Source organism: Pygocentrus nattereri, chromosome 23 (assembly GCF_015220715.1).
Source record: "Pygocentrus nattereri isolate fPygNat1 chromosome 23, fPygNat1.pri, whole genome shotgun sequence".
Classification (NCBI taxonomy): Eukaryota; Metazoa; Chordata; class Actinopteri; order Characiformes; family Serrasalmidae; genus Pygocentrus; species Pygocentrus nattereri.
This window is the reverse complement of record NC_051233.1, coordinates 22,571,422-22,586,738: the sequence shown is the minus strand read 5'-3', so window position 1 is coordinate 22,586,738 and position 15,317 is coordinate 22,571,422. Positions and strand designations below refer to the sequence as shown.

General features: G+C 40.9%; 1 protein-coding gene across 14 annotated transcripts in view; it reads left to right on the top strand.

Moving 5' to 3' along the window:
- Positions 1-15,317, top strand: part of dab2ipb (DAB2 interacting protein b) — a 250,907-nt gene that overhangs the window by 161,058 nt on the left and 74,532 nt on the right. Inside the window, exon 1 of one of the 14 annotated variants that reach the window (XM_037533224.1) lies at positions 7,333-7,358. The exons of 11 other annotated variants lie outside the window; for them this stretch is intronic. In XM_037533224.1, coding sequence (XP_037389121.1) covers positions 7,348-7,358 — 11 coding nt within the window. In that variant the 5' untranslated portion in view covers positions 7,333-7,347. Of the gene's footprint in view, positions 1-7,332; positions 7,359-8,098; positions 8,282-8,351; positions 8,715-15,317 lie in introns of those variants that run through there. 2 more of the 14 variants (XM_017698921.2, XM_037533226.1) reach the window with 2 other exon arrangements.

Genomic DNA, 15,317 nt, shown 5'->3' with positions numbered 1-15,317 from the left:
CTCCAAAGGGCTGGTGTGGCTGCAGGTTTTCATTCCAACACAACAGGACTGTACATGATCAGCTTTTTGAAGGCTCAGCAACTGATTAAACAAGTGGAATCAGGTGTGATCCAACTTGTTTGGCAGGAAAACTTGCAGCCGCACCGGCCATTTGTGGATAAGATTGGACACCCCTGCTATATACTCAGAAAAAGCGCCCTGAGGCCATGTTGACATCCCGTCAGCATAACATGTATGAACAGTCAAGACCCACAGTGGCTTCCAAATCAAAATATCAAGAAGAAGTCAGTTTGATTGAAGGTGTTGATCCATATGAAATCAGTAAATCACTATTGAGTCCTGTTTATGCACTATTGCCTGTAATAACACTTTTGGACATCTATATATCTAGAAACAAATCATCTATAATGATGAAAATATCCAAACATATATAATTATAAACACTGCCTCAGTTTATACACTGCAGGGGCTAAAAGCTTACAAATGGCTAGAATCGAATTATTTTATCTGTGAAAGACTCAGCATTCTTCTTTCTTTTGTACCATCACCTATATCATCAAGGCTCACCATGATGGCAAGCGTGAGTGATCAGTGTTAGCTGAAGTTACATGAGCCTTGATAATGTTCCTCAGTTCTCTCAACTGTATTCATTGTCTAGTTAAAGGATAAGAGATCAGATTGCATAAGTCAGTCATCCGTCAGTCAGTCAGTCAGTCAGTCAGTCAGTCATGAACAACTCATAAATAATCAAGCACAAAGGTACAGAATTCATCCTTCACCTAACTGTCTATATTACTTGTGACAAAATGATGACAGCAAACTGTGGTGAAGAGAGGTGGCTGAAAGTGTGTCCTGTTTATTCCTGCTATTCAAAGATTTCTCCTTCACTGGCTCAGCTCTTCAGTCTCTTTACCCTCACAACGTCAGACAGTCAGGACGCTATAAAATGTGTGGGATTTTGTTGCTGTTGTTACTTCAGCCATGCACCGTGGATAGGGCTGCCCACTGCTCCGGGCAAGTGTGCTCACTGTCCCCTAGTGTGTGTGTCTATTCACTAGTGTGTATGTTGTGTTTCACTTCATGGATGGGTTAAATGCGGAGGTGGAATTTCCCTGTTTGTGGGACTAATAAAGTATCGCTTAACTTAATACATGGCTATCCTTTAACTGCCAGGTTGCTTTGTTAACTAACAGTGTACAAACAGTGGCTTTATGAGTAACACTGTCGCCACCATGTATGGCAACAATATAGCGGTGTAACGTCCGCTTAATCCATCCATCCATCCATTTTCTAAGCCGCTCCGTCAAGGTCGTGGGGGGGTGCTGGAGCCTATCCCAGCAGTCTTCGGGCGGAAGGCAGGATACACCCTGGACAGGTCGCCAGTCCATCGCAGGGCAGACAGACAGACACAGACAGTCACTCACACACTCACACCCAGAGGCAATTTAGCATGTCCAATTGGCCTGACTGCATGTCTTTGGACTGTGGGAGGAAACCGGAGAACCCGGAGGAAACCCACGCAGACACGGGGAGAACATGCAAACTCCACACAGAGAGGACCCCGGTCACCCGGCCAGGGAATCGAACCCAGGCCCTCCTTGCTGTGAGGTGACAGTGCAACCCACCAAGCCACCGTCCGCCTAATATTATCTATAATTCCTCAGCAGTGTCACAGGAGGCAGTGGAGAAATGCTCTCGGTGGAATACTCCCTCAGTTTTCTTTCAATAATCGAACTTCTTCCAGCTTGTGTGCCTGCATGGGGCAATATGTGGAGGCACACGTGTGCGTGCTCGTGTGCACTTTATCTCTCTCTCTCTCTCTCTCTGGACGGCTGTGGGGTAAGCCGCTTTTCCAGGCGGACGGATCGAGGGATGGGTGGGGGGTTAGAGGGATCAGGGATGAATAGATGGATGGATGGCATGGTTAATGGACTGGCCTGAGAAGGGGCGCTGTGGTTACATAATACCTAAATCGCATGAGAGACAGAGAAGTTCAGAGAAAGAAAACAAACAGACTCCTATTCTCTCCTGCTTCAGTATCACACATTCCCCCACGGAGAACGTATATTTGTCTTATTCACATTTTCCTCCAGATGTAACGTGTGGCCACCTCATCTACAGAACAGCTGCACTTCAGTGCCTTTCTCTGACTCACAGCAGAGATGCTGCTTTCACAGCAACTCAACATTTGCAGTCTTATCACTGAGGGCAGTTACTCATTTATTCTAATCTAAGGATTGACCTCCACTACAAAAAGAGTCACATCTCATATTCTCCTTACTTTTTCCCCTGAGTTCTGGAGGTATGTGTGGTAATAACAGTCACGATTTGCTTTTAAACAGGATGTTTTGTTAGCATGCCTTTAAAACTCATACATGTAACTGATCTCTGTTCTGATTGGCTGTCCTGCATTGCGCCTCACTTGAAAAACACTCCGGACCGAAATGCTCCAGATAACTTCAGTGAAAATGGGCGTGGTTAAGCCGTGGATACATTGCCTGTAAATGCAGTAATGTGAGATAACAGAACAGCCAAGATTCATAAAGTTCAACAGCATGGGCAAATAGGTTAATAGCAATTCAACTTACAGTAGATTCCATCTAATATCATGTTGTTGATTTCTATATACTCATGAAATCAGGACACTGTTCACAAGGTGACAACATTTACGCTATCGTAAAGGTAATAATGATTTTCAAAAAAAAAAAATTCTTATTAGATTAAAGCGACACGATGTAAATTGGGGATTTGGAGACCTCTCTGGTGGAATTGTGGAATTGCATGCAATGTGTGGAAGAACATTTTATAATGTGGACCCCTTTTCCCCAAGCAGATGAATCTGATGTTTGCAAGTGTGTTGAAAGAGTATTCAAAGAGAACTCAGTCAGAGCTCGGCGAATGATGTGTCTTCTGAGGATGTAAGTGAACGATATATTATTGTCATTATATCTTCATCAGTTTAAGGTTGAGATAATGTAGAGGCCTAATCATTTGAGGCCTAATCATTGAGCCAGACTCATTGAGTCTGTGCATATGATAATATGTAATGTATGACATGGTCTGGAAAACTCCCATGAAATCTGACCCAACACCTCTGACTTTTAAACTACTATTTGATGCTTTTCAGCAGTGGCGGATCTATAAAATTTTACTAGGGATGCCAGCAGGTAGTTTTGACGGGATGGACATGCTTACAGGCGTTCTTGCAATCTGTGAGATGGGTGGAGTTAAAGAGAGGTTTGTTCTGGTAATTGCGAAAAAACTCTGCCTTTAATGGCAAAGAAGGACAGACCAGACACACTCGTCAATGCTCTTGTGGGCCCGGGGGGCTGGGGCGGGGTGTTGGAAAGTTGTTTCCGTTGATAACAAAACAACTCTTTCCTTAAAGGTGTACAAACACCCGCCCCACAGCGAGGTGTAAGCCAATGATGTGGCAGAAATGTTGGGATGGAATCTGTTAGATTTTAGGGGTGGCACTGGCCATCCTGGCTACCCCTTTAAAACCATTCATGCTTGTCGGGGTGACTTCCAGCAGCGACAGCACACCATATATTAGTGTATTTTTTCCTGACTCAGTAAAGCTTCTCCTTTCAGTTTTAACCAAAAAATCTTACATAGTGCAGCATAATATTCAACTCTCTTGCACATATTAAACACTATACAGCACACTTCCAACAGTAATGTAGCCTATGGTCCATCCATTTTGCATTGAAAATGGCTTTTGTTTTCTTTTTGTTTAATCTGCTATCTGATGGAGGGAAGAAAGAACAAAGTCAGGATCATTATGCCTCTTCATTCAAAGGTCAAAATCAAAAGCTTGTTTTAATCGATTTTCAATTTTAATTCATAAATTGACATCCATAGTTAAATGGCAATTCTACTGAAAATTTTAATATAATTACAAGGTAAACAAAGTCACTCAGGGTGGTTTGATGTGAAAAGCTCCACCAGAGAAACCTGACGAGTCAGTGTGGTTCTCAGCTGTGGTGGTAGAAACCAGACACAGATAAAGTTATTACATGAAAAGGTTATGAAGAATACATGGCCTGATGCCTGAGATGAGAGTTTTCAGATAAGGTTTTGGCCTAAAATGTATTTTTAAAAATCTATTCATTGCAGACAGGTAATAGAGAAATGATGTTGTTCAGATTTACCACTACTATCATTATCATTATGGTTTTGGATGGTAAACTATATTTGTGTTGTAGATGTCTGTGTGGTTCCTTTCACCACTGCAGTAAAAAAATCTGAGTCAGAAAGTTTCATTAAAATGTATGATTTCAAACAGAATATGAAATGATTCAATTCTATAGAAATTTAAAAAGTAGTGTCAGCCAAGTGTCAGAGAGTGTGAGTGACAAACGATTCATTTTCAGGGCTTATATTTATTCCACATGTACTCAGAGCCACACTGAAATTAGACCTTACCGTATCCCACTTTGCCATGTCCAAATCCATATCCAATCACAGTTGCAATATCTAAGAACTTCTTCACACTTCACATTTTGTTTTCCATGTTGTGAAGCTACTGCTGGAAAGATAAAGATACAGATCCACCTTTTTTTTTTTATGTCTGACCATGCGGCACTGTTTACATTGCTGTGGCCAGTGTGTGATTCCATAACAAGATGAAAAGTTGGAGTAGAAGTGGATGAGAAGTGGGTTGAATGGAGAAACACTGAGACTGTAGATTGAGATTGGAGATGGGCTGCTGTTGAGTGTATGGATATAGCTGCTCTCTCTTAACTGTCTTTCTTTCTTTCTCCTGTTCCTTCTCTCTCATATTTTGGGTCTTGGATGGAGGCATGAGGCAACTTGCCTGGAATGTGGGACTCTAATGGGCGTGTGAGTGTGTGTTTTTACACCCAGGACGAGTATCTCTCCCTGTCTCGGCAGATGAAGCCCATGACGACCTGTAGCCATTCAAAGTCACTTTTCCCTCACCTTCTTGGTGGCATGCGTTTAGATGCATTCACTGAGCAAATCACAAACCCTGAGGCAGAATAGGAATCAAACGAGGCAGTCAAGACAAAATAAACATAAGAACTGTGAGACTGAGAACCTTGATACCTTAGATACCTTTGGTCTGTCCTATGTGTGCAGGTACATAGCGCAAGGAAAGAAATGTATTGAGAGAATGGTTTCATTTTGGCGCTCTTTGTTATATTTCTGGATATCAAGTAGAGTTAACTCCCTCTCACTTGTGGCTCACTCATGCACAGAAACTGGCAAAAGGGGCGATTCAAAACTTTCAGTCCAGAACACATTTTGTTTGTAAGTATAAAAGTAAATAATATAGGAGTTGCATTTGAAAAAAACGTGTGCCGTGGTCTTTTGACATCCTTTACGTTTTTAACTTCAAGTGTAATGTCTTATGTACCAATTAACCATGTATGTAATTGTCTAATTAAATATGACAAAATTGCAATAAAAATCTACAATTACGGTTAAATGCTTACTATGGATTGGCAAGTGTGATCACTAATGTCAAGTGTTATGGCTGGGTGTTGCACTTTTGTGTGAGTGTGTATGAAACTCACACACAGTGCCAAGCCCAAAGTTTCCTTATGGTTAGACTTTAACTAGCTGTAGAATAAATACAAAGGACTCAACTGTGTGCTTATGATAAGGTTATGTGTGTGGGTGTGTGTGTAGGTGTGTGGTATTGCCAGTCTGGCCTCAAACCACTGACCTATAGTTAATCACCATGGAAAATTTCCAACTGATCAATCATTGTACAGGATCACTGACAGAATGATCTAATCTCGGTCGATGCATCTGATGTACAGCTTTATTTTGCCTTTTTTCATATGACCATCCTGGCCTCATTACTATATCATCGCTGTCTGAAGAAAAATGTATCTTCTTTATTCTATTATTTGCTTTCTGCATCATTTGTGTCCAGCAGCTGTCCTTTACATTGTGTCAACATCTCATGATAAATGGACTAACAGAAAACTCACCACATTTACTTACATTAAAAGGAAAGAATGGATTTGCATTCTTCTGGATTTTTCTCCTTTTTGGAGATCCTTCTTGTTTTTTTGAAGACCAACAATATGTTCTTTTGCCCTGATATAACTGAGAAACTGCTCATGTGACAGACATAACATAAAGCAATAGAATTTGATGTGACATGCTCTGAGCTAGAGAAATGTATTCAGTCAGAATTGGTCACAACAGTGAATAAGAAGCTGGCATGTTAAGTATTGAATACCTCAAAAAAGCTACCTTGCAGAACGCTATGACATGAAGTGGCTACCAATATGTTGCCTGAAATGTTGCTTTATGGTAGTTTAGGGAAAAGATTTTCCCCTGAAATGTATTTTATAAGCCATTAATGGTGACAAAGTAGGATGTTGTAAGGTAAGCTAGTATCCAAAGAAATGTTTTTCATGATGCATCACTATTTTACTATAATCAGCATTACATATAAAAACTGGTTGTTTTGCATAGTAAATAAAATGCGCTGTACATATCGCATGGTTACTATCAGCACCCGTGTAAAGAAAATCCATGTGATAAGTTTCTCTACAATGTACAATTTCACGTCAAGATACCCTAAATGACTTTGCTCATATCTTACTGATGAAATTATGTGGAAATTTTGGAAAATGAGTGGAATTCCCCTGTATGTGCTGAGGTGTTTTACAGCATTGCCCTTTCACACTGATGTGCAGCTGATTTGGCTGTTGGTCAGCAGATATGAAGAAGTGTGTTTTGCTGGTTTGGCCCCAGATCAGTGAGTGGTCTTGTATCAGCCACTCGATACGAAGTGCTTTACCAGTTTACGCCCAATTATGATGTAGGAGAGGCCTGTGTGAGTGTGTGTGTGAGTGTGTATGTGTGTGTTGGCCTCTGGTCACTTGTAAAGCATTGGCTTGTCAGTGTATGCGTCCAGACAGCACTGTAATGGCCAGCTCTGACATTTTTCCCCTCATGTCACGTTTTTTTTTTCTCGCAGCATGTCTCTGGTATGACGTCATATCCTCTCTTTCTGTGAAAATAAGCAAGGGGATACATCTGGCAGTGGTTTAGTCCACAAAGTGAACCAAGGATCGTCCAGTTTCTTTCTTTGGCTGTGTTGTTTCTACCTACTTTTACAAGCCTCAACATGTAATGTGATCAGATAAAGCACAGTATTCTCTTATGTAACCAAGCACAGTCAAAAGCCAAATGCAATAAAGACCGCTACGTCCAAGTATGTGTGTCCATTATGGACGCTGGGTTGCTCAAACGACAACAGTGAGTTGATGCGGCTGAATTTTATCCTTGTCTGATCTATTGGTGGCTATCATTTGGCTTCTTATTTAGCGTTCTGTGGCATCACCAGGTTTGCAGATTTGCATGTTCTCTAGGTAAGTCTTAATGTAGCCCATGTTGTTTCCCTCCTGTCAAAATATTGACTTCATACCGCAAAGTATTGGCACGCTAAGTTGAAGTGGAGATGGGCAATATGATCAATAGTTGATATTGTCAGTACCTAAAAACACTTCCCAACTGCATGTTTGACTAAACAGAGCACGATTAGTCATGTTTAGTTGGATTTTGTGCGGAACAGTGTGTGAAATGTTGACTCCAAGGTATTTTTAAAAATGGCTCTACTTCGTCTGTTCTAACTTATCAAATGTAAGAAAATATATTGTGACAAACCGTGGAAAAGAACCTCCTGAAGTACTGTGATAATACATTTTGCTACCTCTATGTTGAAGTAGTAACCTATTTTCTTGAAATGTGTAAGTGAACATTTCAGTCCAGTCTTCAAGACATCCAAATTTAGGAGAAACCCAGACATCATTTATAGAAAATGAGGCATTCTTTCGAGATACTATTTGGAAAAAAAATCTTGTTTTGACACATTAAGCCAGTTTCGAGATATTAAGTCAGATTTTTGACCTCCTGCGGCTTCCAGAAACAGAGAAGGACAATAAAGCAGGATTTTTTTCCTTCCTGGGGAGAATGAGCTTCTATTTTTTGTTTGTAGGGATACAATACCTTGCGAAACGACCGAAACGAGCAGACGTCGATACGAGCCCTAAAAGCTGTTTTTTGGAAATGGGCCATGTGAGGAGGAGGTGGGTGTGTGCCCGTGTTCCCGTTCAGTCCCGGGGGAAGTTCCTCATCCTCACGGCGGGGCACAGCGGCGAGATTCCGCGCGGAAAGCGCCCAGAATGAGCCGGCGTTTGGCTCCAAAGTGAAGGAATCCTCCTCCGCTGGGACCGCCATGGCTTTAGCGCCGGGTTTGGCTTTAACAGGCGACGCTTCAGCGCTTCGGTAACGCGTAAGTGCCGTGTGTTTCTGTCGCTCGGCGTTGTAACGTTTCAGGCTGTTCAAAGACGCGGTAGCGTCTGCCTCGCACAGCTCGGTTCGGCCGTCATTCGTACCCGTTGGCCACTGTTATGATACTGTTGCTTTACCCATCACGGTCGTCTTACATCAAGCCGGTTTGACGATATGTTCATTTAGCTCTCTAACATAGCACTCAGCTAGCCTACCGGTCCCCGCTTGCCTCAGAGAACAGGACTCGGACCTGTCCCAACTCGCTATTCCGAGAAAAGGGCATGTTTTTGAAGAAAAACGGGCGCGTTTGACGTTCCCGCAGCCTAACAGTCTCAGTCTCAGTGTCAGTCGACCGTTAGCATTTTGGAAAGACGAGCGAAATGCAGCTCAAAGTGTGAGACTTCTGAGCCACAACATGGTTCAAAGAACAAGAGGTGAGTGTTGGGGTGTGTGTGGTTGCTGCTCTGTGCTCTAAAACCAGAGGGTGAACTTGGCTTCCTATTCTCGAGCTCCTTATTCGTGCTTTCCGTTCCACCTTAAATGGACCGACAGTTACACGCTGGCCGCCTGTTCAGGGAGCAGAATGGAACTGCTGCACCTTTAAGGTGGAACGGAAAATTCGACTAACTCACTAACTTGAGCGTCGGAACCAAGAGGCAGCTGTGTTTATTTCTCTCTCTCTCTCTCTCTCTCTCTCTCTCTCTCTCTCTCTCTCTCTCTCTCTCTCTCTCTCTCTCTCTCATGAGCTCGGATGCGGTTCTCAGTTGGAGGTGGTTAGCTAGTCTATTGTACTTCATTATTTAGCGGAAAATATATTTATCAGCTGAGCTGTTTCCACACCTAAAGCCTCACAGGTTACGGGTCTGCCTTGGTTAGCTTTACTTTGTGTCCGCAGGGCCCGTTTGCGGAGGAAATGACAGCTTTCGACGTTACTAGCCTTCAGCTCAGGCTAGTTAACTAGCCTAACGTTACAGTTCCTGCTCTTTCTAATTTTCGCTCAGCACTAACAGCCAGGCCTGCCTGGTTAGACCGCTCACTTTCAGTTATTACTGTTTTTAATGTCAGCTTAAGCTCAAAATGCCACACGATGTCGACGTGAATTTGCTTCTACCTTTACTTGATTTCTCTGACGCTCATCTGTTCTTTTCCTCTTTGTTTATGTGGCTCATCTGGTGACCTCTTGCCTCATCCCTGTGTTCCCTCTCGGACCTTGTTGTGTAAGGTCACTGCATTTGTTTTGGCTGAGTTGTGTCCTGCTGGGGAAAACCGCGCTATTGGTGCCAACAGGAAGCTCTTCACAGACTGTAATACGGGATTATTAACATACTGCCTTTATACAGCTCTCTTGTGATAGTTTCAAAAGCCAACAGCTGCTTCTGTGAACGCAGGGTTGGGCAGAATACGGGTGTATTCGGTATTACATTGCAGTGCGTAATACAGTAATATATTCAGAACATATTTATAATACATGTTGATAATGATGTCAAATCAAGATTTATTTAGTTCAGTAACACTGAGATTAATAAAATTGATTCATCAGTCCACTCAGGCTTTAGCAGAGCTCAGAAACACTGAGATTAATAACTGATCATCACATTGATTTATCAGTCCACTCAGGCTTTAGCAGAGCTCAGTAACACTGAGGCCAATAACCGTCTCATCATATTGGTTGATCAGTCTACTCAGGTTTTAGCAGAAACTTCAGTATTTTTAAAGAAGCTATTTAAGTATTCTTAAAGTGTTAACCCTAAAAATGTCAAATTTAACTATATTATGAATACTGCCTTTATAAAATGTAGCTTGGACTAAATACGCACACTTAGTTTCTGTTTTCTGAATTAATATTCCCAGTAATTATATTCCATTACCTGTGTACACAGAGAGCGAAACATAATGGGATCCTGTTGTTTGTGTGTTTTATGAACAATTGGTATGTAAATGAAATGAGCTCATTCTTCATGTGGAGCTGGCCTGAGCTGTTAAAAATAGGAATTATTGGTTAAAAGGGATCATATCCTTGTAACCCATATATTTTTCTTGTATTTTATTTTTCCCCCTTTTGTCCGCTTATAACGTTTGTCTGGGTTTAAAGAACCATCATTTTGACCGTTTTTCCAACTATCCCTTAGAAGGGAGACTGATGTATGCAAGCGATATTGGTTCTGATTGGCTTTGTATTGTGCTGCATCCAAAAAACAGTTTGTGCTGAAGAACTTTCTTAGGCATTCAGAGGGAGTGGGTGGGGCTGAAGTCCTATAGACTATGGTGGATGCATGTAATGCAGTGCTTTTCGTGATATCACAAAAACAATGAATTCAAAACAAGCTGTTTTGGCAGCTTAGTTTGCATATACTGTCCGTGTGGACAGGGACCATTTTGATACTTTAACAGTGTTTACACACTGAATCTAACTGTTTTGTTTAAAAAAGCGAGGAAATTAGGTTTTCTGTGATATATGCCCCTCAAGGCCTTGCTTTGGCTTTCCCCAGAGAAGAACCCTTCCAGATGTACTGTAGGAAAAAGGACCAAAAGATGACTCATCTGTATTATTTTTTTATTTGTCTTCCACATGGTGTGGTTTTTTTTAAGCCCTACCAGCTTTGTGAAGCTAACAGAGTTTTAGCTGAGCCATGATCAGAGAGGAGTCACTGAGTTTTGTGGTGATTTTTGAAGATTCTTGTTGAGCGTTCTCTTTTTCTTATTTCTCTCACTGACTCTCCCACTTAAGCGACTGCCTGTTCTGGTCACTGAGCTCTAGCTATCAACCTCCCTTCATGAAGCACCTTTTCGTCATTTGAAAGAGGTCATTTTGGGCTCTGCCTCCTTTGACACATTCAGTTTCTCCCATGACTTTGTCAGACTGATGCAATTTGGGCAACCATTGATTTGCCCTCTTTTACCGAAACCGAACTATTAAAGTGCTGCATTTAAAGCGTCTCATCTGCTGCAGGGATATTATAGTATGGGCTGCATTCAGGTCTGATGTATGATAATTACTGAGGCCTATACAGGCTTCTCTTCAATGTATGACCCTTTTCATTTTGCACTTGTACCCCTCATATGCTGTGTGTGAGAGCGTCATTTCAGCTTTTAGGGGCCGTGGTCTTCTTTTGGGGCTATAATAGTACCTGTCGGCTAGTTGCCATGGAAACTCACCTTTTTCGTAGTTATGGTCCATTCAAGGGTAGAGGCAAACCCAGAGCAATGAAGGAGCCTTGAAGGTTGTTCTGTCTCTCTCTGATCCAGTCGTTTCCAAGCAAATAAATGCCAGTGTGATGATGACAGCATCATCTCGTCACTGACCGCACACTGACACACACACACACACACACACACACACACACACACACACACACACACACAGAGAGAGAGTAACAGCTGTCTGTCATTTCCATAATTTGACAGCAGTGTTATTTCTGTCCTAACATAACCTACATATGTTGAGCTAATAGCCCTTTCAAGTCCACCAGACTGAAAAAAGGGTGTATTTTTTGTGTGTGCGTGTTTGTATTTGTGTTTATCTCACAGGACATTAGACGTCAGACCACCTCACGCTTTTATCTGCGCCTGTATTTGCTGGTGACCTTCATTTTGCCTTTGATACCATGTTTTTTTTCTATGTAGCAACAAGACTGTCTTTTGAAAAGGTGGAATAGATGCATAGATGTGTGTGTTTTGTGTGTTTTGAAGGCCTGTGGAGGCTTTCTGTTCCTTTTCTTCTAATCTCTTATTACAGTAACTCATTTGACGCCCAGAGTGAATGGCTTTAGTTGGACTGATTGTTAATTGGGGCTGGCCTGCTTGAGTGTTCGTTTGTTATGCTGGTTTTCTTTTCCACTTTTTTCCTTCTTGAGGCCGGAACACCGAAGCACCAGACTGCCGGTTAGTTATAGCACATGCGTGTTTGGTTGCTTTGGTTTCATTGCACACTTTCGAATTGCGCTTTAATATAAAAAAGATGTGTTTCAGCCCGCTGTTGTGAATAAAGAGGAAAATGACATTTAACAATTGCCATGATATTAAGCTCTAAACAGTCATGCCATACTCACGTTACATTAGTTAAAGGCTGATCACTGGAATATCCCCCTGACAATTATGCAGCGTTAGCCCTTTAAAAGAATGAAGCAGAGAAACAGTCGTTTGTTTGGCTCTAGTTTTCATGGTTTGGGGACATTCAGGTGAAGAAGTCATCTCGGTCCCTCATTTAGCTGCAGACAGTGATTGCTAAACGGTTTAGCTGATTCTTGTAAATCATGAATAGCTGTAGATCCACATGCCACGTTGTCAGTCCTCAATGATGTTTATGTTTTTGTATCTAAGTTATTTCACTTGTGGTGGCGCATGAAGTGGGACGCCATGTTTTCAAGAAGCATCAAACCTGCAGTGACAGGGATTATAAATCGCTCATCTATTATTCCTCAGAGAAACTGTAAAATAGCTCCACACAACAGACATTTTCATTGTTTATCAGCTGCTGTTCAGACTGTTTGAATGTGTCTGCACTAACCGGTGCAGGAGAGTGAAAGCGACAGCATTTTTCAGCTCTGTTTCTTATTTTCATTACCAAAAAAAAACGGAAAGTCTTAGATTTTGACACTCAGTAGTGAGCGTATTTAGTCTTCGTTATTACTTGTAGAAAATATTGCCTATTTTTCACTTTCAGCCAAAAACCAGAAGTACAGTTTTTTTCCCTAGTCAGCTAAAAACTTTCAGGGACTGAATGTCGGTGCATATAGCAGTGGTGTCAAAGGTATTGCTTTAATAATACAATATAAACAGCACTCATTCACTGACTGCAGACACTGTTCTCTCTGGACATTGGTGATGAAAACTGTAAACTGCATTCACCCTGAAATTCATGCATTTTTATGCCTGCATTCACGCTGTAAAAAATGTAATTAAATTGTTAAAAGTAATAAATAGACTCCACTGAAACTTTTTTTTGTCAACTATGTAGATCATGAAAAAAATGTCTATTTAGGGTAAATTTGGTTAAATAATCATGATAAACCACTTAGAATAATGCAGTTAATGAATGCATTATTTTGTGATTAATTATATCAATTGTCTGACAGCCCTAAAATACACACACACACACACACACACACACACACACACACACAGAGGCAGGGAAAAACTATAGAGGTAGAGGAAAAACTGTAGAATTGCATTTCCACTGTATTTAGATCTCTACCTGACAAAGCTCTTCTAGATATTAGTGGTGACTTTGAAACTGAACAAGTGGTCAAAGTTACTCTGCCATATAAACCCAGTTTTATTGCATGTTTTGATGTTTCTGTAGAAACATTTAATGCTCAGAGTCTCTTGAAACAGACTTTTGAATTTCAGAATTTTGTAGTTTTTAGTAAGTCCTTATTTTGCTACAGTGATCATGTGCGCTCAAGCTGGTTTCTACTCAAGTTTTTACAGAAGCCTCTGACGAGTAGATCAAATCCACCTGAGAGCTGTCTGGAAAAGAGCTTCAGTGAAAGGCTTTCCAAGGCTTGTACCAAGGCCTTGACATGGTCAGTGTGACAATAGTGACCTACAAATGCAGCAGAATCTTGAATGTTTCTTCTTCATTTTACTTGTTATAACTTTTTATATTTCTATTGTTGACTCTGTTGTTTCAAGTTAACCTATGGACCCCACGGCATGGGTTGACATTAGTGTTTCATGGTGGCCCGTCAGTGACATTTCTGACACACAGTCAGGTTTTAAGAGGATTTAAAGGGTTTATGTTCTGCACCTTCCACTTGCTTCTTCTGCTTATGAAGTGAGTCATTTGATGTACCAAAAATATCATAATTAATTTTTCATGACCATCTCTAACCTTTTCTTATCTTTTAGAAAACAAGCAGGCGGTTTCTGAATTCTGCTCTGTATTGTGTCTCATTCAGAAAGTAATCCAGGCTGAAGGCATATGAAACAGTCAGTCTGAGCTGAAATCCTCAGGAACCTCAGACAAAATAATTTTTAGTTTATCTTTGTCAATTATACATCAATTTTATTTGTTCATAGTTGTGACATCATCTGGTTTTATGTACCAGAAAGAAAGTTTTTTTTTGTATGACTATTTTCCAACCTCTCTTGATCTCTTACAATTAAACAGGCTATTTTTGTTAAGAATGATGTATGTACATAACCTCTGTTCTGATTGGACAACCCTGTGTTTGCTTCATTTAACCAGCAATCTGAGCTGAAACACTCATCACTTCACTGTGGATGGGTGGAGATGAACTGCTTTCTGCTATGCAGAAAAATGGAAAAGTTATCCACTTTAAAACTTAAATAATGTTAGGACTTTTTCATTGTAAAAAGCGAGGCTCCCTGACAAAACATTTCTTTAGCCAAAGTGAGCAAACACTACTACATGCTGTTGTTTTGATCGTTGAAGCTGAGATTTAGTCTTGAAATCAGTCCTAAACAACAAATGTGTTGTTGTTTTGTGAGTTTTGAAGGTGCTACTTGAGTAGAAAATCACAACAGCTTTTATTTTCTTAATTTCTTTGGAGGAAAGGCGGTTGGGTTAGTGTATCTGCTACTTAGATGAAAGTGCAGTCCTGATTTTCAGACGCTGTCTCTTAAAAAGCTGTTATTTTGTTATTGTTGTTTAGGTTATTTGCTTTGTTATGGGTTGTGTTGGTGATATTTATAGCTTGTTTATGAGCTTACTTTCGTTGTAATGAGCTGTTATCAGGCAGAGTGGTCTGCCATCAGCGACTGACCATTTCCTAGAATGGTCAAACGACCGATTTAGTTCTCAGATACTGACTTAGGTAGAACAGACATACACACACACACAACTGTACTGCAAGTCTATCAGGAATGGTAGGGGTGAAAACTCTTTCACTCTCATGCTGGAAAGACCACAGCACATAAAGCTTATTTATAGTGATATGTTTTTAGAGCACAAAACATCTTCAGTTTATCTGTCTTTTGTCCTTCTGTTTCTTCCTTCCCTTGTCTTCTTTACTGGAGCGTCGGCGTGTGTATTTCCACTTGTCTGATTTAGCTTATGCTTATTTGGCTGTACA